This window comes from Rhea pennata, chromosome 3 (assembly GCF_028389875.1).
Source record: "Rhea pennata isolate bPtePen1 chromosome 3, bPtePen1.pri, whole genome shotgun sequence".
In the NCBI taxonomy this organism is placed as follows: Eukaryota; Metazoa; Chordata; class Aves; order Rheiformes; family Rheidae; genus Rhea; species Rhea pennata.
In genome coordinates this window covers 128,408,278-128,435,330 of record NC_084665.1, presented here as the reverse complement: position 1 = coordinate 128,435,330, position 27,053 = coordinate 128,408,278, and the positions used below count along the sequence as shown (strand labels likewise).

The 27,053-nt window shown below is 52.0% G+C and overlaps 2 protein-coding genes across 8 annotated transcripts; one reads left to right on the top strand and one right to left on the bottom strand.

Moving 5' to 3' along the window:
- Positions 1-742: 742 nt before the first annotated feature.
- On the top strand, positions 743-7,478 carry STMN4 (stathmin 4). 7 transcript variants are annotated; one of them, XM_062573329.1, is made up of 6 exons: positions 762-845; positions 2,770-2,828; positions 3,325-3,420; positions 3,973-4,178; positions 4,444-4,635; positions 5,629-7,478. In XM_062573329.1, exons 2-6 carry the CDS (start codon positions 2,816-2,818, stop codon positions 5,686-5,688), a joined length of 567 nt encoding a protein of 188 aa, XP_062429313.1. In that variant the 5' UTR covers positions 762-845; positions 2,770-2,815; the 3' UTR covers positions 5,689-7,478. The 7 variants fall into 7 exon arrangements, with proteins under 7 accessions (XP_062429308.1, XP_062429307.1, XP_062429309.1 ...); XM_062573328.1 differs by having other exon boundaries at positions 5,179-7,478; XM_062573326.1 differs by having other exon boundaries at positions 5,176-7,478.
- A 4,934-nt stretch (positions 7,479-12,412) lies between these two features.
- LOC134138940 (angiopoietin-related protein 7-like) lies at positions 12,413-26,787 on the bottom strand. The gene is made up of 6 exons (XM_062573131.1): positions 26,350-26,787; positions 19,488-19,710; positions 16,358-16,495; positions 14,496-14,712; positions 13,242-13,437; positions 12,413-12,559 (listed from the first exon to the last, which is right to left on the bottom strand). Exons 1-6 carry the CDS (start codon positions 26,785-26,787, stop codon positions 12,413-12,415), a joined length of 1,359 nt encoding a protein of 452 aa, XP_062429115.1.
- Between the last annotated feature and the right edge of the window lie 266 nt (positions 26,788-27,053).

Genomic DNA, 27,053 nt, shown 5'->3' with positions numbered 1-27,053 from the left:
TGGGGGGACCCAGGCGGAGCCCCCCAGGGCAAAGCCCGGCAGCACCTCCTGCCTCAGTTTCCCCATGAGCAGAAGCCGGAGGGCAGAGCTGGCGGGACACCCTGCGCTTCCGCTAACCCTCCTCCAAAAAAATAATCCCATGGCCGACACGCGTTTTCCAAAGGGGGAATCGCCCCCCTCCCCATCCCAGCTGCTCCGGGCCTGTCTCATAGCGGAAGGGAGCAGCGCCAGGGGAGCGCTGCCCCTGAGGATGGTCGGGCGAGCGGGAGGGAGCGGGCGATTCCCGCGCCGGCTCCGGCACGGCGGGAAGCGAGCCGGCACATCGAGGCGCCTCCGAGGCCGCGTCGCCGCGTGGGGCCGGCAGCTTTGCCGCGCTGCCTCGCTCCCCTCCGGCAGCCGGAGCGAGGAAGCGATTTTCCATCTTTTCTCCCCAAAAGAGGAAGGCAGATGCACGCAGAAGATGCATCTTTTTGCAATTATTATTATTACTCCATTTTTCCCCGTTTTTTCTTTTTTTTTTTCCCCTCCCTCCTCCCCTTTTCCCAGGCTCGGCCCGAAAATAGCAACTCGGCGTGATGTCACCGGGCTGGTCCCCGGTTCGCGCAGCGCCGGGCGGGCGCCGGCCGCCGCCGCCCGGCCGCGGGCCAATGAGCGCCGCGCCGGGGCCGCCGCCGCCCGGCCGCGGGCCAATGAGCGCCGCGCCGGGGCTGCGCCAATCGGCGGCGGCGGCGGTGATGTCATGGGGGGCGCTGGGCGCCGGCGGGGGGGGGGGCTGCGCGCCGAGACCCCCCGCGTTAAAGGAGCCCGGCGAGCGGCGGCGAGCGGCAGCCCAGGCGCGGCGGTGGGTGAGTGGCGGCGAGCCGCGGCCGGGGGCCTGGGGGGCGGCGGGTTTTTTTTTTTTTTTTTTGGGGGGGGGGCACCAGAATGTGAAGTTTGTGCAAGGCTTTTTTTTTTTAGATTTTTTTTGGGGGGGGGTTTTTTTTTGTTTTTTTTTTGTTTTTTCTTGCATTGCAAAAACTTGCAGTGAGGAGGGGGGAGCGCCTGGATTTTGCTGCAACGTCCCTTTTTGTCCGCCGCCCCTCTGCGTCCCAGCTCGGCCCCCCAAGGTTGGGTGCTACCCCACCCTGCGTGTGTGGGGGGGTGGGTGCTGGGTGCAAACCCTCGCACCCCGGCGCTTTGCACCGTGCCCCCCCCCCCCCCCCCCGCCCACCCCGGCAACAGCCCCTCGGTCCCGGGCCGCGGCCGCCGGGGAGGAGGCTGCAGTTTGGGGCAGACAGCCCCCAAAGCGGCGCTTTTAGGGGCTCCGGAGGCAAGGGAGCTCCGCGGGGGGGGGGGGGGGGGAAATTTACCCCTTGGAGGGGCTTTGCAAATGTCCCGAACCGCCGCTTCATCCCACGAGGATGAGTGCGGAGAGGAAGGACGAGGAAGCCCACCGCGGCATGGCCCCGGCGCCCCCTTGGCTGCCCCCGCGGTGTCCCCTCTGCTGGTGGCACCCTTCCCAGCCCCCCCCCCCCCGGGACCGACCCCCCCCCCCCCGCCTCATCCCCGCTCCAGGTCTCTTCTCTGGGAATCTGGAGTGGCAACGCAAGGAGGGAAAGGAGGGGGCCGGGGTGGGGAAGGGCGGCGGGAGCCGGCTGCACCGTGCCGGCTTCTCTCCGCCGGCGCCGCGGTCCAGCATCGCTCCGCGCCGGGGCGCGTCCGCCGCGCCGCTGCGCACCCTTCTCGCTGGCGTGGACCCCTCGCTCCAGGGTGTGCCCGTGCCGTCACCGCCTCCTGTGCCCGGCTCACCCTGCAGCTCTGTGTCCATCACACCGGCATGTGTCCACTGCACCCCGCCATGGCATGCCCATCACACCACCCCGGTGCATGCCCATCACACAATGGGTGCCCATCGCACCACAGCATGCCCACCACACCAGGATGAGCCCATCTCACCACCTCGGTGCATGCCCGTCACACAATGGGTGCCCATCACACCACAGCATGCCCACCACACCAGGATGAGCCCATCTCACCACCTCGGTGCATGCCTGTCACACAATGGGTGCCCATCGCACCACAGCATACCCACCACACCAGGATGAGCCCATCACACCACTCCAGTGCATGCCCACCACACCAGTATGAGCGCATCAGACCACCCCAGTGCATGCCCATCACACAATGGATGCCCACCACACCACAGCATGCCCACCACACCGCAGCATGCCCGTCACACCAGTATGACACTACCCCAATGCATGCCCATCACACAGTGGGTGCCCATCATACTGTAGCATGCTCATCAAACCAGTATGAGCCCATCACACCACCCCAGTGCATGCCCATCACACGATGGATGCTCACCACACCATAGCATGCCCACAACACCAGTGTGAGCCCATCACACCGTGTGAGCCCATCACACCACACCGGTACATGCCCATCACACCAGTGCATGTTTATGATAACAGAACGTGCCCATTATCCCACACCAGTGCATGCCCATCATGCCACACTGGTATCTACCCATCACACATCACTGGTGCCTGCCCATGACACCAGTGCATGCCCATTGCACCACACTGGTGTGTGCCAAGCATGCTGTACCTGGGCGTGCCCATCACACTGCACTGGCATGTGCCCATCACACCACACTGGTGCTCGTACCTGGCAAGGGCCACCCATGAGAGGGTGGCCACAGCAGGAGGGTGAGGCTGGGTGATGTCTGCAAGCCACCCATGGACATGGACACCCCTGGCGCTGATACCCAGTATCCTTCCTCCCCAGACCTCCGGGAGCTTTCTGGCTGCAGACACCTGAGCAACGCGACACCATGACTCTGGCTGGTATGGGCACTGTTGCGTGGCTGCATAGGGGATGTGAGGACAGCTGGGCTGGCACCATGCGCTCTGCCTTACTCAGCCCAGATCACTCCCTCCCGCCCAGCCAGGGCCACCTCCACCCCAGAGATCAGGACCTTTCCCTCAGCCCATCAGTTCCTCATCCAAACCACCCTGGGAATTGCCCTGACACTTGCAAAACCATGCTCTGGACACCCTAGTGTGGACAGGCACAGGGTCGGGCATGTGGCTAGTTTGCCAGGACTAATGTAACCTGGGGAGCCATGAGTAAAGCACCCACTCACTGCATGCCTCAGTTTCCCACTTTGCAAGTCTTACTCCCTCGACCAGCATTGGCTCATTTGCAATATTCGAGAAACCCCTGGTGCCCCAACCCAGCCACTCTCCTGTCCCGGGGAGGCCACGTGTCCCCGATGTCTGCCAAGATGCCCCTGCACCCCTCAGCGCTGGCCAACCTGCCTCTCCTGCGGTCTCTCCCCAGCTTACAAGGAGAAGATGAAGGAGCTGCCTCTCGTCTCCCTGTTTTGCTCCTGCTTCCTCTCGGACCCCTTGAACAAGCCAGCATACACTTACGAAGGTAGGTGTATGCCTACAGTGGGGGCTGCAGAAAAGCCCCGCTGGCACGAGCAGAGCTGCCCGCAAAACCATGATGTTCATCTAGCGCAATCAGCTGGGTGCAGGAGGCCTGGCTGGGGCTGCACCGGGCACCACGCTGGCCACAGCCACCTCCTCCACCGCGAGAGCCGCTCGGCAGGGCTCAGCCGCGTGCAATACCGTGTGTGGGTTTGGTATTTTTAGGCAGACAGCTGATTCAGACTGATTCATGTCAGCAGGCCCAAACGCAACAGCGGCGATGGAAGGGGATGTCCAGCCTCACTGCTGGCTGCGGGAGGTCCTCACAGCTGGAAATGGGCCTCAGGTGCCCCTTCCCCTCTGCTACCTGTGAAGGGTTTTGCTTGCACACCTTTCCTCAGGGGGATCTGTCAGCCCCTCAGCATGCCCAAATATTCCTCACCAGGGACACTTAGCTGAACGCATGGGTGGGAGGCACCTGCCCATGGAGACAGGTGAGGTCTCGTGGTGCTCTTGCGCCCAAGCTGGCACTCAGCCTGTCCCTGTCTCCCAACAGACACAGTAGATCTCACCTGGTGCGTCATCTCCGACATGGAAGTCATCGAGCTCAACAAGCGCACTTCAGGGCAGTCTTTTGAGGTGATCCTGAAGCCCCCCTCCTTTGACGGCATCCCCGAGTTCAATGCCTCCCTGCCGCGGCGGCGTGATCCTTCCCTGGAGGAGATCCAGAAGAAGCTGGAGGCAGCCGAGGAGCGAAGGAAAGTAGGTCCCATGGCTCATATACGTTGGGGAGGCATGGGGATGCGCGACCGCATGGTCAGGGCACCTGCTCAGCACAGCACATCAAACTGCAGAAGTCATGACATGGAGGAGATAGGGACCCATTTCTTCATGGCCAAGATCCGCCATCCTGGTTGCTAGAGGGTGTCCCTCTGTGGGGCTGGATGCAGGGTGGTGCAAGCATGTGAGTCAGCAGCCCATGGATTATCCATCACCCACAGCCATCCTCCCCTCTTTGCCCATGCAGTACCAAGAGGCCGAGCTCCTGAAGCACCTGGCGGAGAAGCGGGAGCACGAGCGAGAAGTCATCCAGAAGGCCATTGAGGAGAACAATAACTTCATCAAAATGGCCAAAGAGAAGCTAGCACAGAAGATGGAGTCCAACAAAGAGAACCGTGAGGCCCATTTAGCAGCCATGTTGGAGCGCTTGCAGGAGAAGGTGAGAGCCTGGCGAGGAGTAGAGGGAAGGAAAGGGAAGGGGGATGGGCATGGGAGAGAGGTCCAGAAGGTTCTGCATGGCCTTGGGGTGGCATTATTCCCGTGGGGACACCACCAAAGGGTGCCCCTCTTCCCCTCCAGCTGCATGACATTACTCAAGCACAGTGTCCCACTGGGGGGATGCTCAGTCCTGGGGACCCCGCCAAGCCTGGCATGTCCATAGGCTCACAAGCGGCCCCAGAGCTACATGATGGCCTTCAGTGCATACATTGCTCTCCAAAGGAGAGCTGGGGCCCATATCCTGGCCCCATGTGTGCAAATCCTTAGCTCCCCTCTGAACAGCCCCATCTCCCTCCATGGTGGCCCTGGCCTGCCATTAATGGTTTTTCCACCTTCTGGGTCTCAGATCTTCCTCTGGGCCTTTCCTCAGTGGCCATGGACCTGCCAGCTCCCTGGCCGGAGCTGGAGGGGTCTATGATGCCTGTGCTAGGAGATGTTTCCACCCTGCCAACATGTGCAGACCTCTTCTTTCTCCCTGAAGCAGGTCTGTTCCCAACCTCAGCATGGAAGGTCCCACTCTCACCACCTCCAGCTCCCTCCAAAACATCCCTTCTGCAAGGAGCTCGCTCAGTGCCCTTCTCCAAACGCCTCAGCTAGCCTTGGGTCAGAGACAGAGAGCACAAGATAATGAAGGACAATCCGAGCCAACCCCATCTCCTTGGGGCTCCCATCTTGTCTGGTTGACGTCTACCTCCTAGCTAGAGGGCAAGGACAATCTGTCTGTCTGTCCCTGAGTGCCTCCACAGTCCTTAAAACACCCCGGGGGAGGAGAGGATGCTGTTGACCCATCGGTGTCCCTCCCGGGACGAACCTGGCCTGGTGAACGCTCTTGTTCCTGCGAACCCCTCCGAAGCTGCTCACCCACCAGCAGGGCCCAAAGCCCGGCAACCTAACCCGTCTCCCTCCCCCCCTTCTCCCTTCCACCTCCCCACAGGACAAACATGCGGAAGAAGTGAGGAAAAACAAGGAGCTAAAAGAAGAGGCTTCCAGGTAAAGAGCCCCAGGTGACGGTGGATTGGACTGACAGCTCCGGAGAGGTTGTAGAGGCTGCCTCAGTGCAAGGTTGACCAGTGGAAGGGGATGTTCCTCTGCTTTCTTTGTTTGTGAATGTAAAGAATTGACCAGTGAAGCCATCCTATTCGTTTGGGGAGGGTGGGGAGGGAGGCGTTGCGGGAGGAGCAAGGAGGGGGGTGGGTGGGTGCGTGCCTCTTTGGGGCGCCAGCTTCGGGACGTCCATCTGGAAACCTCTCCGAGGTCTCATGCGTACTTAACTCGCGCGCCATCCGCGTCCGACAGAGAGATGGGAACGCGCCCACCAAGGGCCAGCGAAGCGGAGGAGGTGGCCAAGGGGGGGCCAGGGAAGGAGCGGGTGGGGAGGGAAGGGGGAAAATGTGCATCATGTGTGACTTTAATTTGGTGGTCCGTGTTGGGCAGATGGGGCAGTGCTCTCTGCAACCATGGGGCGAGCGTGCGTGCGTGCATGCGTGTGTCCCTCGAGCTTTGTTTCTTTCTCCTCTTCCTTCCCACCCCAGTGGATGTCTGGCCATCGATGTGTGGCAGCATCTCTTGGTGTCCCTCCCTCATTTTCTCCTGCCTCTTGCTCCAGGCCTCTTGCCCAGAGCAGGCATTAGTTGCTCATAGACTTTGCAGCACAATTTTGGGAAAGAGATTGGGAATAAGGTTGTCAGAGAGTGAGAATTACTTGCTCCAAAGGCTTTATCCAGTTGTAGAAGATGCTGAGGGTCCTTTTGAAAGAGTGAAGTCAAAAAGCCCCATGATTTCCCAAAGAGCTGCTTTTTGTAAGAAACCTCCTGAGACATCTTCCCAGGAACTCTTGGATGAAATCCCTTTTTTTACTCTAGAGCAGCTGAAAAGCCTTCTGCCTTCAGAGGCTCAGATGATTAACTGAAGAGAGAAATTACCCCCATGGGGAGCTAGAGCAGAAGGAAAAATAGAGTAGGGCTATGGCAACTGTGATGAAAGGAGTCGGGAAAAGCAAAAGGAAGGGAGCAGCTGAGAGAGCCCAGACTAGAGAGCCAGGAGGTGGGGTGGAGACACCTCTCTGGAGAAGATAATGTGTGAGACAGTGTGAGAAGGCAATGTCTATAGCAAAGGCAGGACTGGGAGCGAAGGAGAGGTGAGCCTGAGAGTCCCTGGGGATGGCAGTGGCACCTCCTGATGACTCCAAGCCAAGAGCAAGGCCAGCCTGGGACACCACCAAATCCTAGCCCCGAGTTGTGAATGTCCCAGGAGGTTTTTGTGGGTCCTGCTGAGCAGACAGTGTGATCCCAGGGTGATCTTTGTGTCCAGGCCAAGGGTGAGCAAAGCAGAGAGGTTGCTGTGAGATGCCTCCAAACCAGGGGAGGTGGAAAATCTGCTTTCTGCTGGGGCGGTGGGGGGACAGAATCTCCACTCCCAGTTAATAGCAAGCAGTGGTCCCAGTACTGCCAGGCTCTGGCACATCATCAGTCTCTAATTCTGGTGTTAACTGAGGTCTCAGTCTCCCCTACTGCCAGATAAGGCTTTTAAAGCACTGATTTAGCATGGGCAGGTCTGGAAAAAAGACCATTTCTTGTTCATTGTGCTGCAAAACACTCACCCAGTCCTGGAAGTCCAAGGGGAAGAGCAGCCCCCAGGGCAGGAAGGGCTGCCGGGAAGGGGAGCACAGAAGACGGTGATGGGCAAAGAACGAGGGGGCTGTTCTAGTTGTGGCACGAGCTGTCCTTTTTTTGTACACAACAGTTGTAAATAAACTGCCTTGGCATTTCTTTTGTTTTCTCATGATCTGTGCAGCGTCTTGTGTGTGTTTTTGTGCAGGGACATCCCAGAGTCTCTTGCACTGTGTGTGAGATGGTGGGATGGGGGGCAAATGGGGGAAAATTTGTTGGGAGATGGCATGCAGTGGTGAAGCTCTTCTGCTCCAGACCTGGAGCAATGAGTTTCTGCCAAATTCCAGCCATATGCTAGGAGGTGAGGAGAGGAGAGTTGGCTGGCAAGGTGAGGAAGCATGGAGGTAGGTGGACACATGCCACAGTCTTCACTGAAGCGAGATGACCTGTCAGTCTAGCCACAGAGTAGAAGAAATCAAAATGTCATATCCTCAGTGCCAAGAGAGGAGCCAGGGGTTTCTTCTCAAGTCCTAAGAAATGGCACTAACTCCTCTCACACCTTCGCTTAGTCTGAGAGAAGATGGTACAAAAGGTTAGGACCAGCGTGTCAGAGAGGCCAGCTGTCCATTCCTCCTGGGCTCAGTGGGAGCCCAGGGAGATAGGTGTCTAACCAAGGAGTGGGTGATCTCATGGGTATGGGATTCAGTGCCAGTATAAAGACAGATCCTGGGAAGGAATCCTGACCTCGCTGTGAACACATCAGCCGTGGTCAGGGGCTCCCACCATGCTCAGATACAATAGCAAAAGGGTCATATTGCAGGGCACAAATAAGTCACATGGGCAGTGACATACATGTACTGATACGTATGTCAGTGTTGAGGGAGGCACCATGAGCATATGAAGTGGTGGGACATGAGTCATCAAACTCCCCAAAAATGTATGAGAGAGGAGCTGGGGGGACCAGAACAGCTTCTTATACCCAAGAAGGGAAGAAACGCTGACAGTCAGTTTTCAATGACTGTCACTCCAGGAGCCCTTCCCTGTATTTTTTCTGATCTCAGTTCAGATGACTTCTCCAGCCACAGGACTAGAGATACATGGACCATGGGCCATCTCCATCTCCAGCAGATATGCTGAATCCTGATTGTAATACCTATAGAGGTGTGTGTGCTCTGACCTAATCTCTCAGATGCAATAGCTGGCCTCATCCCTACGGGCTTGCACACCACACTTGTCCCAAGCCATATCAGAGCCATCTTCCAGGCAGCTCCAGGGGAGCCACAGAGAGGAGCCACGAGCTCCCATTGCTGCAGCACTGGGTGCATCTCTTGCATGTGGCTTGCCAAAAGCCAGATGCTCAGCACGTGCCTGGACTTTGTGCAGCACTCGCACAATCCTGGGACAGGATTGTCAGCCCTGTACAGAGAAGCAGCGACAGGGGAAGTATCCCCACTGCCCCATCCTCTATAAGCTATGGGGCGTGAGGGCCCATGGCATTCTGGGATGAGTTTCATGTCAACTTCAACAGCAGGACTCCTCTGGTTGGATTTGGGGGTTGCAAAAGTTGATGTTTGGGCTAGTAATGGGGTAAAATTCCTACATTCCACGTGTAGGTATGTGGAGCCATTTGAGAACCTCCCCCCCCCCAACGTTTCCCATCAGGTTCCCAGATGCTCCTCCAGCAGGGCCCCTTGTCCCATGAGTCCCACGTCACCTCTGGCCACCCCAAGGGTCTGTCTATGATGTCCAGGGAGTCTTAAATGGCAGTAGATGCTCATACCCCATGAGCAAAGAGAGCCTCGAGCCTTGAGCCTGGTTGTCCCTAATCAAGTCCCTACCTTCAGAGAAGGCAATGGAGACCAGACCTCACCTATGCAGCAGATTCCCCCTCCTGAAGCACCATCCCACGGGCACAGTCAGGATATGTGATAGAAAAGGTATGGTATTTTCTACACACATCTCAAGGTGTGGTATGATATGAGATGTGTTACGGCACATGCCAGGCCCTGAGGCATGAGAACCAGACAGGCCTTCTCCAGCCGATCTCACCTCTCCTGCTGGTAACCCAATAACTATGTGGGAGTTTTGGGGCACCGAATCTCATAAGGTCACCTGTACCCAAGCAACCATAACAGTAGTACCACAGAAGGCTGAGATTGCCTCAGCACCTCCGAAGCACCAGCGACATCGAATTTCTCGTTGCTGCCAGAAACACCAAAACTGAGTATAGACGAAGCAGAACTAGAACCAAGAGGAAAGACTAGTTAGGGGCAGGTTGTTCATGTGAAAGGTGTTTGGGCTGAAAAAGAGAGGTGCAAAAGCAGGGATGGAGTGGATCCAGAAACAGAAAAAATTTGAGAATAAAGTATAAAACCAGGAAAAACAAAGGAGGCTGGGGAATCTGATGGTAAGAGGACAGATATCTAGGGATGGTGGTGACACTGATCTGTGGACCCAATCGCCTCAGATGCTGGAAGGACCTGCTTGGATAACCCACTGGACTCTCCATCAGGGCTGTGGCCTACAGGCCTGGTGCAGAAGGGTAAAGAGGGAGAGACTTGCACCTTAGGACTAAGGAGAGCATCCCTATGAGTACTAAAAGTCAAACAAAAGGGGCAGGAGACCTGCCTGGATGAGTTAGGAGCTCCTGGCAAAAATCAAACAGAAGAAAGCACACAGAATATGGAAAAAAGGGAGTGGCCACTTGGGAGGAATATAAGAACATTATCAGAGTATGCAGGAATGCAACGAGGAAGGCTCAGGCCCATTAGGAATTAAATCTGGCAAGGGATGTCAAGGACAACAAGAAGGGCTTCTTCAAAGATGCTGGTAGCAAAAGGAAGACTAGGGAAAATGTGGACCCACTGCTGAATGGGGCAGGGACCCTGGTGATGAAGGATACAGAGAACGCAGAGTTACTGAATGCCTTCCTTGCTTCAGTCTTCACTGCTAAGGCCAGTCCTCAGTAACCCCCAAGCCTGGAGACAAGGGAGAAAGTCTGGAGAAAGGAAGATTTTTTTCCTTGATCAAGGAGGATCAGGTTAGAGATCATTTAGGCAAATTTGACACCCACAAATCCATAGGCCCTGATGGGATGCACCCATGAGTACTGAGGGAGCTGGCAGATTTACTACTAGGTCACTCTCCATCATCTTGGAAATGTCTTGGAGAACTTGAGAAGTGCCTAAGGACTGGAAGCAAGCCAGTGTCGCTCTAATCTTCAAAAAGGGTAAGAAGAAGGATCCAGGAAACAACAGGTCAGTCAGCCTCACCTCCATCCCTTGAAACGTGATGGAACAGCTGATCCTGGATGTCATCTCCAAGCATATGGAGGAAAAAAAGGTGATCAGGCGTACCCAGCAGGGATTCACCAAGGGGAGGTTACCCAGAGATGTTGTGGAGTCTCCTTCTCTAGAGATATTCAAAACCCACCTGGACATGACCTTCCAATCTAACATGCCCTAGGTGATCCTGCTTGAGTGGGAGGGGGTTGAACTAGATGATCTCCACAGGTCCCTTCCAACCTCAGCCATTCTGTGATTTGGTGTGATTCTGTGAGTGTGGGGAGGCAAGGATGCTAAAACTGTAATTCAATAGTAGCTGTGTGAGATTAATGCAATTTAAGAGTGGTATCGTTATTGTTGTATCTAGCAATGTGTAAAACAAAACTGTAGATTAATAATAATGGCGCGATTATTCGTTAATTATATTATTGATTATTCAAGTAATTTTTTAGTTTCTTAGCATATTGCTTAATCAGTGAACATCGTAACCTCTCAAATCAGTTATGTCTCAAGCCTGCAATGCAAAGGGGGAGGGCCGGACTCTGCAGTAACAGCATTACTGCAGACCCATGCACTCCGGAGGAAGGGTGTTTCCCCACCCCACCGCCGGTACAGTACAAGTGCCCAGATACACGTTGCAAGGGATGCGATAATGGCAGTGTGGATCAGCCCATTGTAACTCCAGGACATCATCAAACACGTCTTGGACACATCCAGAAAGACTACGAAGGCAACCCTAACAAGGGCAAAGACAAATTGTGTCGTTTTATTAGCTTGAGATATTAGTTTTTCAGATGTATAAAAGGTAACTTTCCTACTTAATTTGCCAGTGAAAAATGAAGATACAAGTGAAAGAACATAGTCCAGAACAGAACGAAAGCTACAGAAACCACCAGGGAGCCAACCCAGCACCAAACAGGAGACAATTAGTTCAGAGGAACAGCATTTTGTCTCTAATGCATCTGCCATTCTTGTTCTTTGAACCTTCTTTGAACTCATCTGCTCACATGAAACAGGAAACAGGTAATTTAATTAAATATTCATCACCAAACACAAAAAGGGCTGAAGGTAAGTCAATCTCCATCTCTAGATCCTACAAAGAGGCAAAGTCAGGAAAAAAAGGAAGGGATCTTGCTGCAACTTTAAATGAAAAAAAAAGAATAAAAGACAACAACAACAAATCTTGCGTCTTCTTTATCCAGAGTAAGGCAGTAAGAGAAGACTTAAAATTATGTGTAATCAATCATCCCTGCAGACCACTTTTAACATAGTTAGAAAATTCATCAAAAGTTCTTTGCTTAAGGAAGGAAGAAGACATAAAAATGAAATGAAAAATGGCAACTTCCAGCATCCTGATTTTTAAATCCTTTTACTTGGAATATAATTATTGCAGGTAGCTAAGGTCCATGGGTGACACACAAGATCCCTGTGAGAGACGATGAGAGTCACTGCAGACCTGCCTCCTCTCTTGCCTGCGATGCTGTCCCTGCGTGATGTGTCCTGGTTCTCCCTGGCTCCCCAGGGACCATCTCAGCACCAATCCCTGCACATTCCTATGCTTGATTTTGCAAAGTCATTCTCAGCCATCACCTTCCCTAGATGGTCTAGGAGAGCTTTTGCTATCCCAACACATGTTAAAGGCCTTGGCGCTCCTGCTGTTGGTTCAGTTCTTCTGAGGCTGCCCCAAAAGCGAAGAGGCAGCAAGAAGGATGGTGGCTCCATCCCTTAGCAGTCTCCAGTATCAGTTTCTGCTTAAAACAAACTATTTCCAGCCTCTTTTTCTAGAGTTTACCATTAGAAGAAATAAAGACCATCCCAGGTTCCTTCATGGGGAGATATGGGGCCGAAAAGTGCGTGGTCGAATCATCATGACAACCTTCTTCAGGGAGTAGTAGTCTGTGTCCTTCCATGAGTACCACACAACACCATCCGGCCCCAGTATCTTGCGGTTTTTAATGGAGTATCGGCCACCCTGTGATGCAGAGAAAGGACAGTCAGGTATGGGAAATACATGGAAGTGTCATGCAGATGGGAATATCCAGATGAAACACAGAAAGTTCCCCTGAATATAAGGAAAAACTTCTTTACTGTGAGAGTGACAGAGCCCTGGAAGAGGTTGCCCAGAGAGATTGTGGAGTCTCCTTCTCTGGAGACATTCAAAACCCGCCTGGACATGATCCTGTCCAACATGCTCTAGGTGATCCTGCTTAAGCAGGAGGGTTGAACAAGATGATCTCCAGAGGTTCCTTCCAACCTCAACCATTCTGTGATTCTGTGAACTCTTAAAAACTGGATGCTCCCAAGCACAGGAGCAAAAAACTTAGAGATGACACAGTAAAAGGAGCATGTAAAGCATTTTTTGAGTGCTCCTATGGGAGCTGGTGTCCTCAGTCTCAGGCCACATGAGTCACCTAAACAGAGAGCTGCCATTGCATGGTCCCAAAGCAGAGTTTGTAAGAGTGTCTCAATACTCATACCTAGCCTGTGGCACTGAAGAGCTGGACTGACTTGATGCCCAGCATTTGCTTTGTACCCTCCCTGGAGAACATGAGCTGGTCAAGCCAGGAAGGATTGCTGTGATGTGATGACTGACAGCTCCCTCCCAGCCTCGGGCCTTGCATGCTGATATCTGTGTCCTCTTTCCTCTAACTTACCTTGTAGTACACCCCATTGAGGTTGGAGAAAAAGCACTGATGGTACCACCAGCCTCCATGGGAAATCTCAGCACAGATGTTCCCCGAGTCAGGTGTGCTGAAGCTCCTCTTGTTGTGGTACCAGGCAAAGGAATCCTCCACCGTCCCACTGAACCCATCCACATGCAGGCGGTAATAGTTTGTCTCGTCCTCAATGCTGCAAGCAACAGGCACAGGTCAGACTATTCGGTGGGATTGTCTAAATCTCCTTTCCAGCCCGGACAGTGCATTCTTAGTGTGGACACCCTACAATCACTGAGCTGCTCTGGCCAGGCTCCTTGCGATTATTCACCACCTTTGTATGTCAAAGATGCTGTGTTTCACCCTTCCGTGGGATGTGCATGCTTTTGTCATGACTCAGGGTACTTGTGAGGAGTCTGGGCTGGGCAGACCATGACTCTATAACCACAACGAAAGTCTGCAGCAGCTTTGGCAAAACAGCTCCTCTGATTACACAGTCCTGCCTCCTCTCCACAGAAAAAGCACCCTGCTCTTCACATAAACTGAGCTAACGAGTAGTTTGCTCCTGAGCCAGCAAGGGCTGAAGATCACTGCTATTGAACATGATATCTGATGACAAAAGCCAGGGACAGTATTTGCTAGTGGAGAATGCTCCAAGGCACATTCAGTCAGTGAGAACAGCATCTTCAGCAGTCTCTGGGTCTACTCTAAGCCCTCAGGCTGCCAATGTCATTAAGGAGCAATGCTTAAGGGCATAAATTTATAGAGATCTAGTCACCCCTGTTCAAAAAAGGATATGGCTGATGTTGATAAATACAAACACTAGATAAGGTGAAGAGCTATAGACACTAAAGGATGTTAGCTTGGGAGCAACAGGTAAAAGCCATCAGTAAAGTGTAAAAATCAAAATATGATTCTCAGCCATCACAGCAGGGAGATGCTGAAGGACCTGCCCAGCAAGAACAGGGGATGCAAAACTCTGCTTTTGGTTTGAACCTTGGGAAGCTCAGCAGAAACTACACCCTGAAGCTGTAGGGGATTGTTCCTTGTGCTCCTACAGCTACGTTCCCCTGCAGCCGTGGATGTCAGTCACGGCTGAACACTGCTTCACATTTGCTAGCTCACTCTCAGGCTCCAACCTGGAGCAAAGTTTCCATGGTAAAACCAGGCAGGGAACTTTGACTGCAATGGGGTCTTCCAGCACTGAACCAGCTGTGTGTACCAAGAACCAGGGAAGGCCATCCCACTTTCTACCTGAAGACTTGGTAGAAGGCGTGCTTGTGCTTGCTGTTCCAGTCCTCCAGGTCAATACGCAGAGAGTAGTCCCCTTGGCTCGTGACCTTGTGTATGTTCTCATTGCCCAGCCAGAACTCACCATTGAGATCCCCAAAGCCCTCTTTATACTCATTCCAGGTCCGATTGAAGTCAACTGAGCCATCCTGACGCTTCTGTATGACTGTCCAGCCCCCACCTGCCAGGAGAGAGATAACATAACATGGGAACCACCAGAGCATGCCTGGGGTCCCCAAATCCTGCACATGTGCCAGAGTTGTCCTCACCAGCATCACCTCTGAAGGTCTGTCTGCAGCTCAGAGGTTTCCTTGCCACATCCCCTCCCATCAACCATCAGAATACAGTGTCAGTTGCTGCATGGGGATAATACATGACGCACAGCCATAGCTCATGGAAAGGGGCTCTACATCTCCTGTGTTGACTCCAAGATGATATTCCCTTGTTGTCTGTAAGAGGGTCATTTCAGATCTAAGGTGGTTTTAAATGAGAGAAAGCTGATTATTTTAGGGAGGGAAATGTTTTGGGACTGGAACAAACTAGAGAGCCTGGAGTTTTGGGATTATTATGTACTGTTCCTGCAGCACCACAGAGGTACATGAGCTCTCTCCAGTATTGTCTCACTGTCTCCATCTGCTCTTCCATCTGTCCAAATCCCTCTCTCCTCTCTCATTTTATTCCAATACTGTAAGCTTTAAGGGGACTGGGAGAATCTTTTTATTTAGTGTTTTTACAGTATGTCACTCTGCAGTGTCCAAGATTGTGACGATGGTCGTACAAATAATAGTAATGACATAATTGAGACCACACTGTATCAACAGCCTGACTCTTAATGATGACTTGTATCCCAAAGCAGCAGTCACCTGCAGATCCTTCACACCAGCCTTCTACAACTGAGAGAAACTCAGTCCAGCTCTCCTTTTCACCAAAGCACTAGAGCCAGAAAGCATAAGAACTAGGAACTCCATTCAAATATTTAATCAAAGGTATCTATTGCCATTTGAGATGTCCTTGGTCTCTGAGACATCTGCACAGGCTAGTAGATATGCACAAGGTCAATGGGAGACCTATGCCCTTCCAGAGCAGCAGTTAGCAATACCACTGGGTATCTCAAATAGCACTAGACATCTACATGTGGGCAGCTGAAGCAGTTCCTCCAGCTTGGGACATGTTGAGGTGATGCACCAATCCTGGCTGGAGCAGGCCCCTGGAGCAAGGATTAAAAATCCACTGCTAAATTTCCTGGAAATTACCATTATTCTTACAACACTCTGATATTGCAAGTAACTTCATTAGTAACTTTGCACCTAGAGATGACAGTAACATCCTCTGTCCAGATATTTAGACAGAAAGGATGCATGTGGTTGCCTGCTCCCTTGTACACACCAAAATATTTCTGAGAGACATTCGTTCCTCACACTTCAGCAGCTACAGTTAAGGGTTGCCCACACATAGCCCATTTAGTACCCAGAGATGCCTCAAGTGCCCGCCTGGTGACCAGATAGTACTCCAGAGGGGCTTCTGTTTCCCTATCTCCTGCGTCATATCCACTAGTTCTTTCCAAATATCTTGCTTACATAAGAACATCTCAAAGGGCACTAAATGCCTGTATTTAGGCAACTGAGCCCCAGTCAAATTGTCTGTTTTGAGCTATTCAGCTAGACCCCCTTTATAGCCAGTGGTCGAGTCCTCCATCCTTGGAAGAGATCCCTTCTGGAGATGCTACTCTCACTGACAGTAATGTAACCTAGAAGCAGCTTAAGTGAGACAAATTCCAAAGAGTCTCCAGCTTTGCTGGGAGATTCTGTAGATGCATCCTGCAGTACCTTCTGTGTCCATTTCACACAATACTTCAATAGGCGTCCCTCCAACCGAGGGCATGATGCTGTAGATCCCTGATCTCCGGAGCCCGTTGTAGTAAACCGAAGCACAGTCAATGGGGCAGTTCCTTGCATGCTTTACCTCTAAGCAGAAAAGCAGAGAAAAAAAAGCAGTTTAGTGTTCAGTACGAAGAACGGGGCATGCAACCAAGCCAAGCATCTTTTTCATGCAATCGTAATGCAGAACCTGGCAAAAAATCCTGGAATTCTTCTTCTGGGAAACACCAAAAGCTGAAACAGCTTTTGCTCTTTTTGCAGTGAGCTGGCTTCATGCCTGATTGCAATGGACTATTAGTGATAAGGTTCATTAGCACAGATCCTCACTCAGGATGCTGAGGCTGAGGAATGGTCTTTAATTCAAGTGAGTTTGTGACAGAGTGCCTTACAGTAACACGGAAATGTTGTGCCTTTTGCAAGGTTCAAGTCTCTTGGATTATATCCCACACCAAAAAGGTCTTATACATTGATAAATAATGGCCTGTTTCTCCAGCAGTGGTCAGTGCCGCTAACAGTGGAAGGATTTTTCTTCTCTTAAACTGCTGCTCTAAGGGTGTTTTCCCTTGTCAGTCTTATAACAGAAGGGGTCAAAAGCATCCTATAGAATCTAAAGATGCTCTTAGCTGGGATATGTCAGATGGGATTTATTTTATCTGGTACCAGTCATGAAAACTTTAGGCAGCTAGCCTCAGCTTGTCTTCTAAAACCGACTTCTACAGAGGGTAATTCTTTCTAGTTTCACGTAGGAGAGGAGAGCAGAATCACTCTCTCTGTCTCCCTCCATCGGCTCAATTGAGCTGTCTGCATAGATGTGCACAGTGATATTTGCAATGCCCTGGAGTGCTCTGGCTGTCTTTCAGCTGCACATCTCCTGTAGGTCCTGTTTTGTATCTGCAAGGCTTATGAGGGCATCTCAGACGCAAGAGCATTGCAGGCAGCACCAGGTGTCTGCACGCGGGTAGCTGAGCTAAGACCCTAGTCACAGCAGTGGAAAGCACATGCTGAATCGCTTTCCTCAGTCCTTTCACTGTTTGCGTGGATAGTTTAAACATCCAGTTCACGTGGGCATGCCTACAGGCAGACACACAAAACTAAGCGTCTTCATTTGCGAGCTGAGCCTCAGTGTAGACGGCTATACTCTGGTGAGATGAAAAGAAAGGTGCAATAGCAGCTCACACAGACAGTTCACACAGCTAGATCAGCCTGAAGCACAGTGTGGCCTTGATACCACGCTGGTGGCACACTGAGGTCAGGGGCCCAAGAAAGGGGAAGCAAAGAGTATGCGTGGGAGATTGTCTTCTCATGGGGCAAGCAGCCCGGATGAAGCCATGGGTCTGGCAAACAAGGAAAACATGCTGGGGATGGAAAAATAGGTCTGGGGAGACCATTGCAACATCTGAGCCCACTGGTGGGAGCGATCGGTGGCTCGGCGGTCCCCTGCGGACTGGTGACAGATTGGAGACATCTCTTAGGGATGGCATAGGCCAGGCCAACTAGCAGCATTGCTGCAGGGGATCAGGCAGCAGAAACCAGTTGCATGCAGCAAGGAGCAGTCAGGGAAAGACAACCTAGATCCAGTAAGCATCTGGTGTGTTGGGCAGAGCCCAGTTCACTTCAGGTTAATCAGCTAGAAGAGCCACATTAGTTGGCTGCACCCAGGCTGGGATTCTTCCGGCCAGTTGACTCGTGCACATGGATAGAAGTCTGCATTCCAGTTACATAAAATTATTGAGATTAATCCCAGCTTTGATTTGAAGGTGGCCATCATGTTGTGTGGACATCAAGTTAGGCACTCATTCATGCCTTGTGTCTGTGCATAGCACATCTTGCTCAGGGAAGGGCTCAGTGGCAGCTGGAACCAGGTATCAGCGGAGCTATTGGTATTACCTCCACCATGTCATCAATGTCCAAAAGAGCTTTAAACTAGCGCAATGGAAAAGTCTTAGACTAGTTAGCTCAAGGGTAAAGTAACATGACTTCTCAGTAATCTGATGTCACCAGCTCAAATCAGATCAAGGTTGGTAGGTGAAAGGCATTAGCAGCACCTGAGTGTTGAGCTGTGCAAGCCATATGAGTCATCGGACACAGCCTGCTTCTTACTGGAGGACAGTCTCTCTACAAGTTCCTGAGACACAGTTCATGGCAAGTTGGAAGATTATTCTGGAGAAGTATTGCTTCTTTCTTGCCCTTTTCTAAACACTCTTCCTGGGGATCTGCTGTGAGAGAGATGGGATTTGGGGCATGGTAGTCTGCCCTGGCACAACTGGTCTTGTCTCCTCAAACACCATCACTCCCTTACTAAAGGCACAGAAAATCGAATAGGTTGAAAAACCAGCATAGTTTCCTTTCTAGCTCCTCAAGGCTGAGCTTTCCAGATTGTGGTTACAGCAGGCTCTGGTCAAAATGTTTGCATGGCAATGGATTCTTCAGCAGAAAACGGGGTTTTGGTCAAACTGAACCTTTGCATTTTTTAACTTAAAGTTGCCATTCTTGTCATTAGAAAAAGGAAGACATTCCAGGAACTAATAGAGAAAACACCAAAAACCTGACATAAGTTTAAATGTATTGATTTTAAAAAGGTATGTGAGAAATAACAAAAAATGATTGGATTTCATACCTGAAGGTTTTCACCCAAGTCCTAAAATTTTGCTATGAATTTTTGAAATAAAAATAGTTTCTTGCTTCTTTTCTTTGATGGAAAAATGTAGTCCCTGGAGCTGGAAGGCAGGTTTATGCAGCTAACTGCAGGTTGAGTAATGGTGGGAGCAACGCCGACCTCGTTGTCCAAACTGAAGCTGGTCACTGCGAGCACCTCACACAATCCATGGAGAGAAAAAGGAGCTGCCAAAGAACAGGACTGCTCTCCTGGACTGCAAGGAAAGCACCCCAGGAGGTGTCCACTTCTCCAAGGAGCCCTCCTGACTACCTCAGAAATGCTGTCTGGGAGAGATGAGACTCCTAGCCAATGCAGAGGGAATTTGAAGCAGTTTTCCTATGCCCTTTTCCTACAACAGTCCTCAAGACAGCCCATAAGAACAAACCACCCCAGACCCCTCTGGCCACAGTAGGTCCCCATCACCTGGATGGTGCATCTCCTCCTGCAGCCTCATCTCAGCGGGGCCGAAGCAGCCGGGGATGCGCCGGGTCCAGTCCGTCAGCACGGAGATGTTGTTTATCTGCGCCTGCATGTCGTAGAGCAGCGTGGCCTGGATGTGCTGCAAGGTGCTGGCCTCGCTGTAGCGCTGCTCCAGGTCCTGCACGCGCTGCTCCACGGTGCGGTTGCGGCTTGCCACCTCCTCGTGCTGCAGGCAGGGTGAAACACAGAGTCCGTGTGGGTCACCAGACACCGGTGGAGAGGCGGAGGGACAGCCCGAGAACCCCCCTGGGGACGATGACATAGAAGAGCAAGTGGGCAGAGGAGCACTCACAGTGTGCAACCCTCTGGGGACTATGGAGCCCAGAGTGGAGATGGCACCTGCATCATCAGCTCTCCACCTAGCTCTAGCCATCATCCTGCTGTGGGACCCATGGACAGTTTGATTTCCCCAGGATCAGGCACAGACAGGATTTGCACAGGCAAGCGTATAGCATTCCTCTTCAAACGGCCTCCCAGCCTCCGGCCCTTCGTAACTCAGGTTGCACAACCTGGATGTGGCACTTATCTATTTAGCCACCCCTTACCATTCAGTTTTCCTTCCAAAAAGTTGTCCAGTCTCCCCTTCAAACCTATACACTTCTAACATCCAGCAGCAAGGAGCTCCACAGCTTATCTGCCTGAAGAACCAGCTCCTGCTTTTTGGATAATGATCAGCGTCCTGCAATCAGCAATGACCACATCCACTGTGTACAATGGGTGGTTGTGATACAAGGCCCCTTCCTGCTCCTTTTGGTTGCTTGTTTTCAGGATGATCAGTCTCTAATCCTGTGCCAATACATACCCTAGCTCCCTGGAGATGCTCACAGATCATGCCAGGAGATGGGTACTTGAAATCCCACCAGCACATGCAAAATGTGCTCTAGATGCACTGTCACTTCAGAGGTGCTAGCCTTACCTGCTCGGTGCTCCCTGTCCATTAGATGGCAGAGCAGGCCTTAAACAGCATCTCCAAAATCCACAGCAGCCACAGAAAAATCCCCTCCCCTGGCCAATGCAGTACCTCTACAGTGTGCTCCTGGATCCCTTCCAGGGGTTTGGCAATCCCGGGAACTCATATCTGCTCAGAGGAGGACAGCTGTTCACCAAAGAGCCCCTGTGCAGCTCTGTCCTCCTCACATTCTGGTGTCCCCACAACACCAAGTGACCAGATGCATTGCCCAGGGGGTGAAGAGTGACCCCATGTCACGTCTATCCCTGCAGCTCAGGACATGTGTACCTATGGCCATCAGTGCCACCCGCTATATCACTAAAGGTGTGCAAGCTGCCCACCGTGCTTCGTCATACTGCATGACTGCCCGGATGGGGGTCTGGGGCAGGACCTACTGAGACCACAGCCCCTGGGTTTCCAGGCGTCAGTGTAAGTCTGTGGCTTATTAAATATACGCGGGGATGCAGGGAGCTTGTGCTTAGCAGTATCACCACTTGCAAAACCGCAGCGATGCTGCCAAAGGCCTGGGATTTCTTTCAGCTAGAAGTGGCTTGTGCATCCAGCATTCATTTTCTTCCCTTTTCAGCTGCTCCAAGGATCTGACTCACACCTTGGTCCCAGCCACAAAATATCTTGGCTTGTTTTTCCCATGAGATGGCATATTCACTGCTGGATTATTTGACCAATAACTAATAGAAAGCCTGCTTGTATCCCAAAATATAGAGCAGCTAAACGGGTAGTGGCAGCAAACAGGAAATTATGGTGTGCAACCATATGATGCTCTCCTTATCAGGACTGAATTGTCTCTGGATCTGCCATAAATCAGCTGGCCACCCCACACCTGCTTTGCCAGCCGTGACCGACACCAGCCGGCTGCTTCCAGCTTCGTTCACCCACGCATCAGCTCTCCCAGCAAACCTTGTCATGCTTTCTCCCAGACAGTCCCCTCCTCCACAGCTGATACTTTCTTTCCTGGCTGCTTGTAAAAAATACGCTGCAGCATGCACTGTGACTGGGCCCAGATGCTGTCTGGTTCCTTCACCTCTTCTCCCTCCTGGCGGCATCCCATCACTCCCACTTGCCTACCCCAGTGGGGCCGGAGTTGTTTTTTTTTTGTACAGCACCATGCGCAGCAGGGTTCTGGTCTGCAGCAGAGGCTGGCATGGTCCAGTAGCACAAACTGAACTGAACTGAACTGCAATTCAAGAGAGCAAAGGTGCAGAGAGGGCTGCTCTCCTCCAGGGATTTCCCTTTGCTCGTGTGTGTCTAGTGTGTGCTGGAAGGAGAGAGGTGGATCCGGCTGCGAAGGAGGACCTCAAGATACCTGTGAGGTATTTTGGAGCAGCCACAGCTGAGTGGTGGAAATGCTCCCAAGGAACAGGAGACCTGAATTCTTGTCTTCCTTCACCTGGGGGGAACTGACACACAGACTCTGGAGAAAACTCTTACCAGCAGGTAAGGATGAGACCAAGGACCAGCCAGGCCTACTGTGAAGCTGGGAGGCTTCAGGGGAAGCAAAACAGAGAGAGCGCAGGGAAAGAGGCAGCTCCTCTGACCCATTTTGAGTGTCCCCATTAGCCTGAGAGGAACCATGACCTGGGAGGACCTGTTGCTCTCAGACAACTCTGAAGTGCTCCCAGGACACTGAGCTCAGATAGACATCTCTGCTCGGACAGACAAACCCACGCAGAGCTTCCAGAAAAATACTGATGACAAATCTGAGGGAGACAAACTAGCAGCAGCAAGAGGCTGATTTATGAGGATGGATTACAAGAGCAACAGCTTCTTAGTGGGAGGAATGGAGGTGGAGGAGATCTACAGATGCTGGAAGCTGACATAGCAGGGTATTCAGTAGGGTGGCTCCCAGGGATGCTGGGACATGCTATGGGATACAGCTGGCACAGATATTGGGAACTGGCCAGACCAATGCAGCAGAAAAACTCCTAATGGGAGAGCCCCTAGGAAAATTGCAGGGAGCTCAGGCAACCAGCTCACCAATCATCTCTGTCTCTGATTTTCTTGATTTGACTAAAAAGGTTCTGCCACGGTCAGTTGCCAGCTCCCCTCTCTGCACTCAGCTTTGCTTCTTGCTTTTTGCCCACTCCAGTGCTCGGAGGATGACAGGACACACTCCTTACTGCCCACTAAACTCTCTAGACTTTGTTCTTTTCCTGCTTGTTCGCAGGCCAGCTCTTCCAGCCCTCTCATTCCTTTATCTCTTAGACTGATTGAAAACACTGAGGTTGGAAGAAATTGCTGGAGGTTCCTAGGCCAATGCCTTGCAGAAAGTAGGGCTGATTTCAAAGCTAGATCAGGTTGCTCAAGGCCTTTTCCACTCAAGTGCCAAAACTCTCTACAAATGGCCCCGGGGAGCCTCAAATGATCTCATCGGACGGATCCTTTCTGAACGTGGTAGTATCTTGGCGGCACAGTTACTGCTAGTGTTCTGCCCCAGGAATGAACCAAATGCAGGCATCTACGTAGGGTTTGAGACCTGGCTACTTCAGGACACCTGGGTTCATCCTGCATGCCAGGAGCAGCTCAGCTCTCCCTTTGGTCCGATGGGTGAGGGGCCTCAGCGTCACCCCACAACAGGCAGGACTCCTTCAGAGCTGCTCCCCTGGGAGCGAAGACAAAAAAGCTCTCTCAACTCATCTTCAACTAGACTGCCAAGAGGTCCTAGGAGCAGCTATGTGTCTGCATTTGCCATTAAGGTAGCCTGAGGACGAGTTCCAATACAGACTTCTGCATGATGGATACTAGAGCTAGATAACAGCACTTCTTTGCTTCTGCTTGAAGAAATAACAAATAGCAAGGAAAGTGATAATAAAAGAGACGCACAGAAGCACAAGGTTGACACAATAATGGAGACAGCAACAAAGACTAGAACTTTTTGGTTGTTGTTTGATGGTCTATTCAAGGAATTACTCGAGAACAGCCCTGAAGAGGGTCAATCTAAGCTTTGCAACTGATTAGAAGGGGGAAATATATTTATCATGAGTACTATGGGATAGCTGAAGGGGCTTGTGCAACTGCACAAAACTGATGGGGTATCAGAAGGTGCTTTTAGGGTTATGTAAAACCTATTGTGGGAAAGGCTGAAGACAAGGAAAGGAGGACTGAGGGTGCAATGAGGAGGAGCAAGCATGGGAAAATAGAGAGGAGGGGGGTGAAAGGCACCAGTCGCACGTAAGCAGGCTGCCAGTCACTACACTTGTCTGGCTAAGCCCTGTGCCTGATGACTGCAATATTCTTATTAAAGTCTTCTCTTAACCCCCCTCTTTTTTTCTGATTAATCTCACTTTCTCTCCTGTGTTTGAGTGCTGTGAGGTCTGAGTGCCAGCAACTGGAGAGGAGGGTGCAGGTCACAGGGCCTGCAAGTCAGGGTGCCAGGACTTGGAGAGACTGGCATGCCAGAGATGTCGAGGTGCCAGCAAGAGTACGGGAGACAGGGCTTGTGGGTCTAAGTTCCAGCAGCTGCAGGGACCGGGCTGTATATGCATGTGTGAGGTTGAAATGCCAGAAACTGGAAAGACCAGAGTGTGTTTATGATTCCCTAGTGAATTTAACCCCATGTGTGCGTGAGTGTAGGCGTAATACACATCTGGGATACGTGCTCAGCCTCACTGCTGGCTAGACCTGCCAGGGGGAACAGCAGCAGCCACATCTGTCAGATGGGATGGAGGGACCTCAGAGCTCTGAGAGTGCACCCAGCTGGGCACAAGCAGCTGGGAAGGAGGAATCGCCATGTCCCTGGGTCCACAGGAACTGGCAGGTTTTGTAACATCCTTAACAAGGAGACGAACAGGAGTCACTAGGGCGCTGTTAAATGGAGCAAAGACCAAACCCACCACTGATAAGAAGGGGTGGCTTTATTTTATTTTGTGCTTCTTGATTTACCACAGTTAAATATGAGGAATATGAGGGTGCCCCACACCTAATTTCCTCCACTTGAACATCAAGTAACCTGTCTGAGGCAGTCAGCTCAGCTCCCTCTGCAGTCAACACTGAGCAACTAGCATCTCCGAAGGGAGATTTGTTTTCCTCCGCCTTTCCTCTGACTGCAAAGAGACTCTACTCAACTGCATTTAGATGAGTCATTTCAGAGCCTGGAAATGGAGAGCAGAGGAAGAGCGACAACACTGAGGGGAAAGTCTTTAGTGCATTAATATCTTCTCCTTGGCTCTGGCCTGGAGAGCTATGCTCAGTGAAAGAGCTAAAGCTCCAAGTAGAACAGAAGTATAACGTGGAGTCAAAACAGGGAGCTAGGATGGGGAAGACCAGATTAAACAGCCCTAAGGGACTAGATGTCACCAGGGGAAGGCCATGAGATGGCAAGAGGACAGAACACCTATCATGCCAGCTTGTCTCAGTGCAAGGATAAAGAAAAAGAGGGAGAGAAGTGGAGGATGGATGAGAAGGCAGCACTGGTGCCAGTACAGGAGGAACGGACCCTGCATGGGTGAGCAATGAGTGGATTAGCTCAACAGAGCATGAGGCACCCATCCTAGTCCAAAAGCAGCTGGCTCTTCTGGAGATCTCTACAACACAGTTGTCCATGTCTAGGCACCCAACAACATTGCCACCACAGAGTTCATTGTCACCAAATGTGAGGGCTCTTGCAGAGGTGGGAGGAGGCAGGTGCTTTGGTGGGCATGGTGTGTCTCTTTAACTGCATGTTTGCTTGCCACAGCTCCACGCAATGGAAACGGCCTAGGGCACCAAAGGCAGTGTCTCACGAGGACGCACAGGCTGCCCAAGAGACCAAGGTCTGAGCCCACACCTGGCCCTGCCAGCAGATGAAAGCAAAGGCTTACATTAGCTTGTATTGCAGGTGTCTCTGGGCTACGGCAAAGCGTGGGGCAGATGGAAAGGTTTAGCGAAATGAGACGTGGAAGCAAAACCCCAGCACCACATGCAGATCCTGGGAAGGAAAGGCCTTGCAAAGAGGGAGCCCAAAGGAGGAGCATAGGTGATAATGAAACACAGCAAAATAGCAAACGAATCACAGTGATTCCCAGGGCCAGATCGTATTAGCCCTCATCTCTCCCAAGAGCAAGGACAAGAGTATCGTTTCTAGGGCTTTATCCAAGGCACTTCCAGTCGACTTCAGTGTATTCAGCACTATGTAGCCCATTGCGAGCCACAGCTGCGTTTCGCACTCGTTTCACCCAAAGTGCTCATCTCTGTGGCAGCCCCAACAACACTCAACTGTCCCTTCCCTCCAGACCCTAGGTCTGTAACTGCGGCCATGCTACAGTGAGCACAGAGGTGCAAGCAAAATCAAAGGGCAGTGCTAAACTTCTGAAAGCTTCAGAAGCACAACAAGAGGTTGGAAAGAGCAGATAAGCATGAAGCTTCAGCCTGCAGGATAGGTGAATAGACCCAAGGCAGCACGAACACCAGCACACAGAAAGGAGACTGCAGAAAGGGTGCCACAGGCTAGAGGTTAGAGCTACTCCTGCTTAGTCATAGCCACCAGAGGTGTGGTTCATCACTGACCATGTAAAACTTTGGGGTCTAGTCTGGTATCCTGCTATGGACAATAGGACAGATCAATAACCCCAGCCCATCCTAGATGGATCCAAAGCAGAAGGAGATGTTTTCACCCCTAATGGGGTCCCTACATGAGTACATGAGTAGCATAGACAACACACCAAAGGCTTGGTGGCTAATGTTAAAACGGAAGGCTTCTGACTTAACACAACATGAGCAGCGGGTGTTTTAAAGGATATTTCAGTCCATGGCCAGGACAACACCCGGTGTTCTACCAGACATCCTATCCCAAGTGCTGTCTGGGGGGCAAGGGAAGGGACCAGATGCCCCGCTCCCCATGAGTGAAGGGAAAAGCTTTACCTGGAGTTCCAGGACTTTGATGCGGTGGCGGTGGTTCCTCAGCTCCTCCTGCAGCTCTGAGATCAGCTCCCGCAGCTCGATGATCTGCTGCTTGCGCTCCTCATTCTCGTGGAGCCAGTAGGAGACCTCATCGGTGCAGCGAAACATGTCCGGGCACCGCTGCTCATCCAGCTGTGGCAATGTCGCTATGATCTTACACCGGCCGTCAGGCAGCACCTGGTTGCTGTACTCCCCACACTGGATCAGGCCAGTGCCCTCCTGGAGCCCCTCGTCGTAGCTGTAGCTTTCCGCCACAGCCAGGGGTTTCTGCAGCGAGGGGTCGTTCAGGGCGGCTACCAAAAATAGTGATACCAACCCCAGCCTGGCACAGCTCGTGCAAGGACAGACATTCATGAGGCAGATGAAGATGGCCCCCAGGGATAACCCTGTACATCTCATCATCAAAGGCGGCCTCTTGGAAAAGCACATGTGCCTAACACTGACTAGACCCTCAGGAGCTGGTGGTTGAAGTTGCAACCGGCACGTGGCCTGGGGAGGAGATAGCTGTATGGGCAGGAGACGTCAACAGGGATCTCAGAGCTCTTGCCAAGGAGGTCACTGCAGGCAAGGGATCTGCCTGTCCCCATAGAGCTTCCTCCCCTTTGCTACCCTGTGGCCACCAAGCTGGGACCAGCTCCAGAAGGAGAGCCTCCACTTGCCTGGCC

What these genes read in the sequence shown, in the direction of transcription:
- STMN4 (XM_062573326.1), top strand. An exon ending in GCCAGCATACACTTACGAAG is followed by an intron (nt 3,421 to 3,972) that starts GTAGGTGTATGC and finishes GTCTCCCAACAG; the next exon opens with ACACAGTAGATCTCACCTGG. An exon ending in TGGAGCGCTTGCAGGAGAAG is followed by an intron (nt 4,636 to 5,175) that starts GTGAGAGCCTGG and finishes TTCTCCCTGAAG; the next exon opens with CAGGTCTGTTCCCAACCTCA.
- LOC134138940 (XM_062573131.1), bottom strand. Translation starts at nt 26,787, where the DNA reads ATGAGATGTACAGGGTTATCCCTGGGGGCCATCTTCATCTGCCTCATG. An exon ending in TCAAAGTCCTGGAACTCCAG is followed by an intron (nt 19,711 to 26,349) that starts GTAAAGCTTTTC and finishes CCCTGCCTGCAG; the next exon opens with CACGAGGAGGTGGCAAGCCG. An exon ending in GTGTGAAATGGACACAGAAG is followed by an intron (nt 14,713 to 16,357) that starts GTACTGCAGGAT and finishes CTCTCCTGGCAG; the next exon opens with GTGGGGGCTGGACAGTCATA.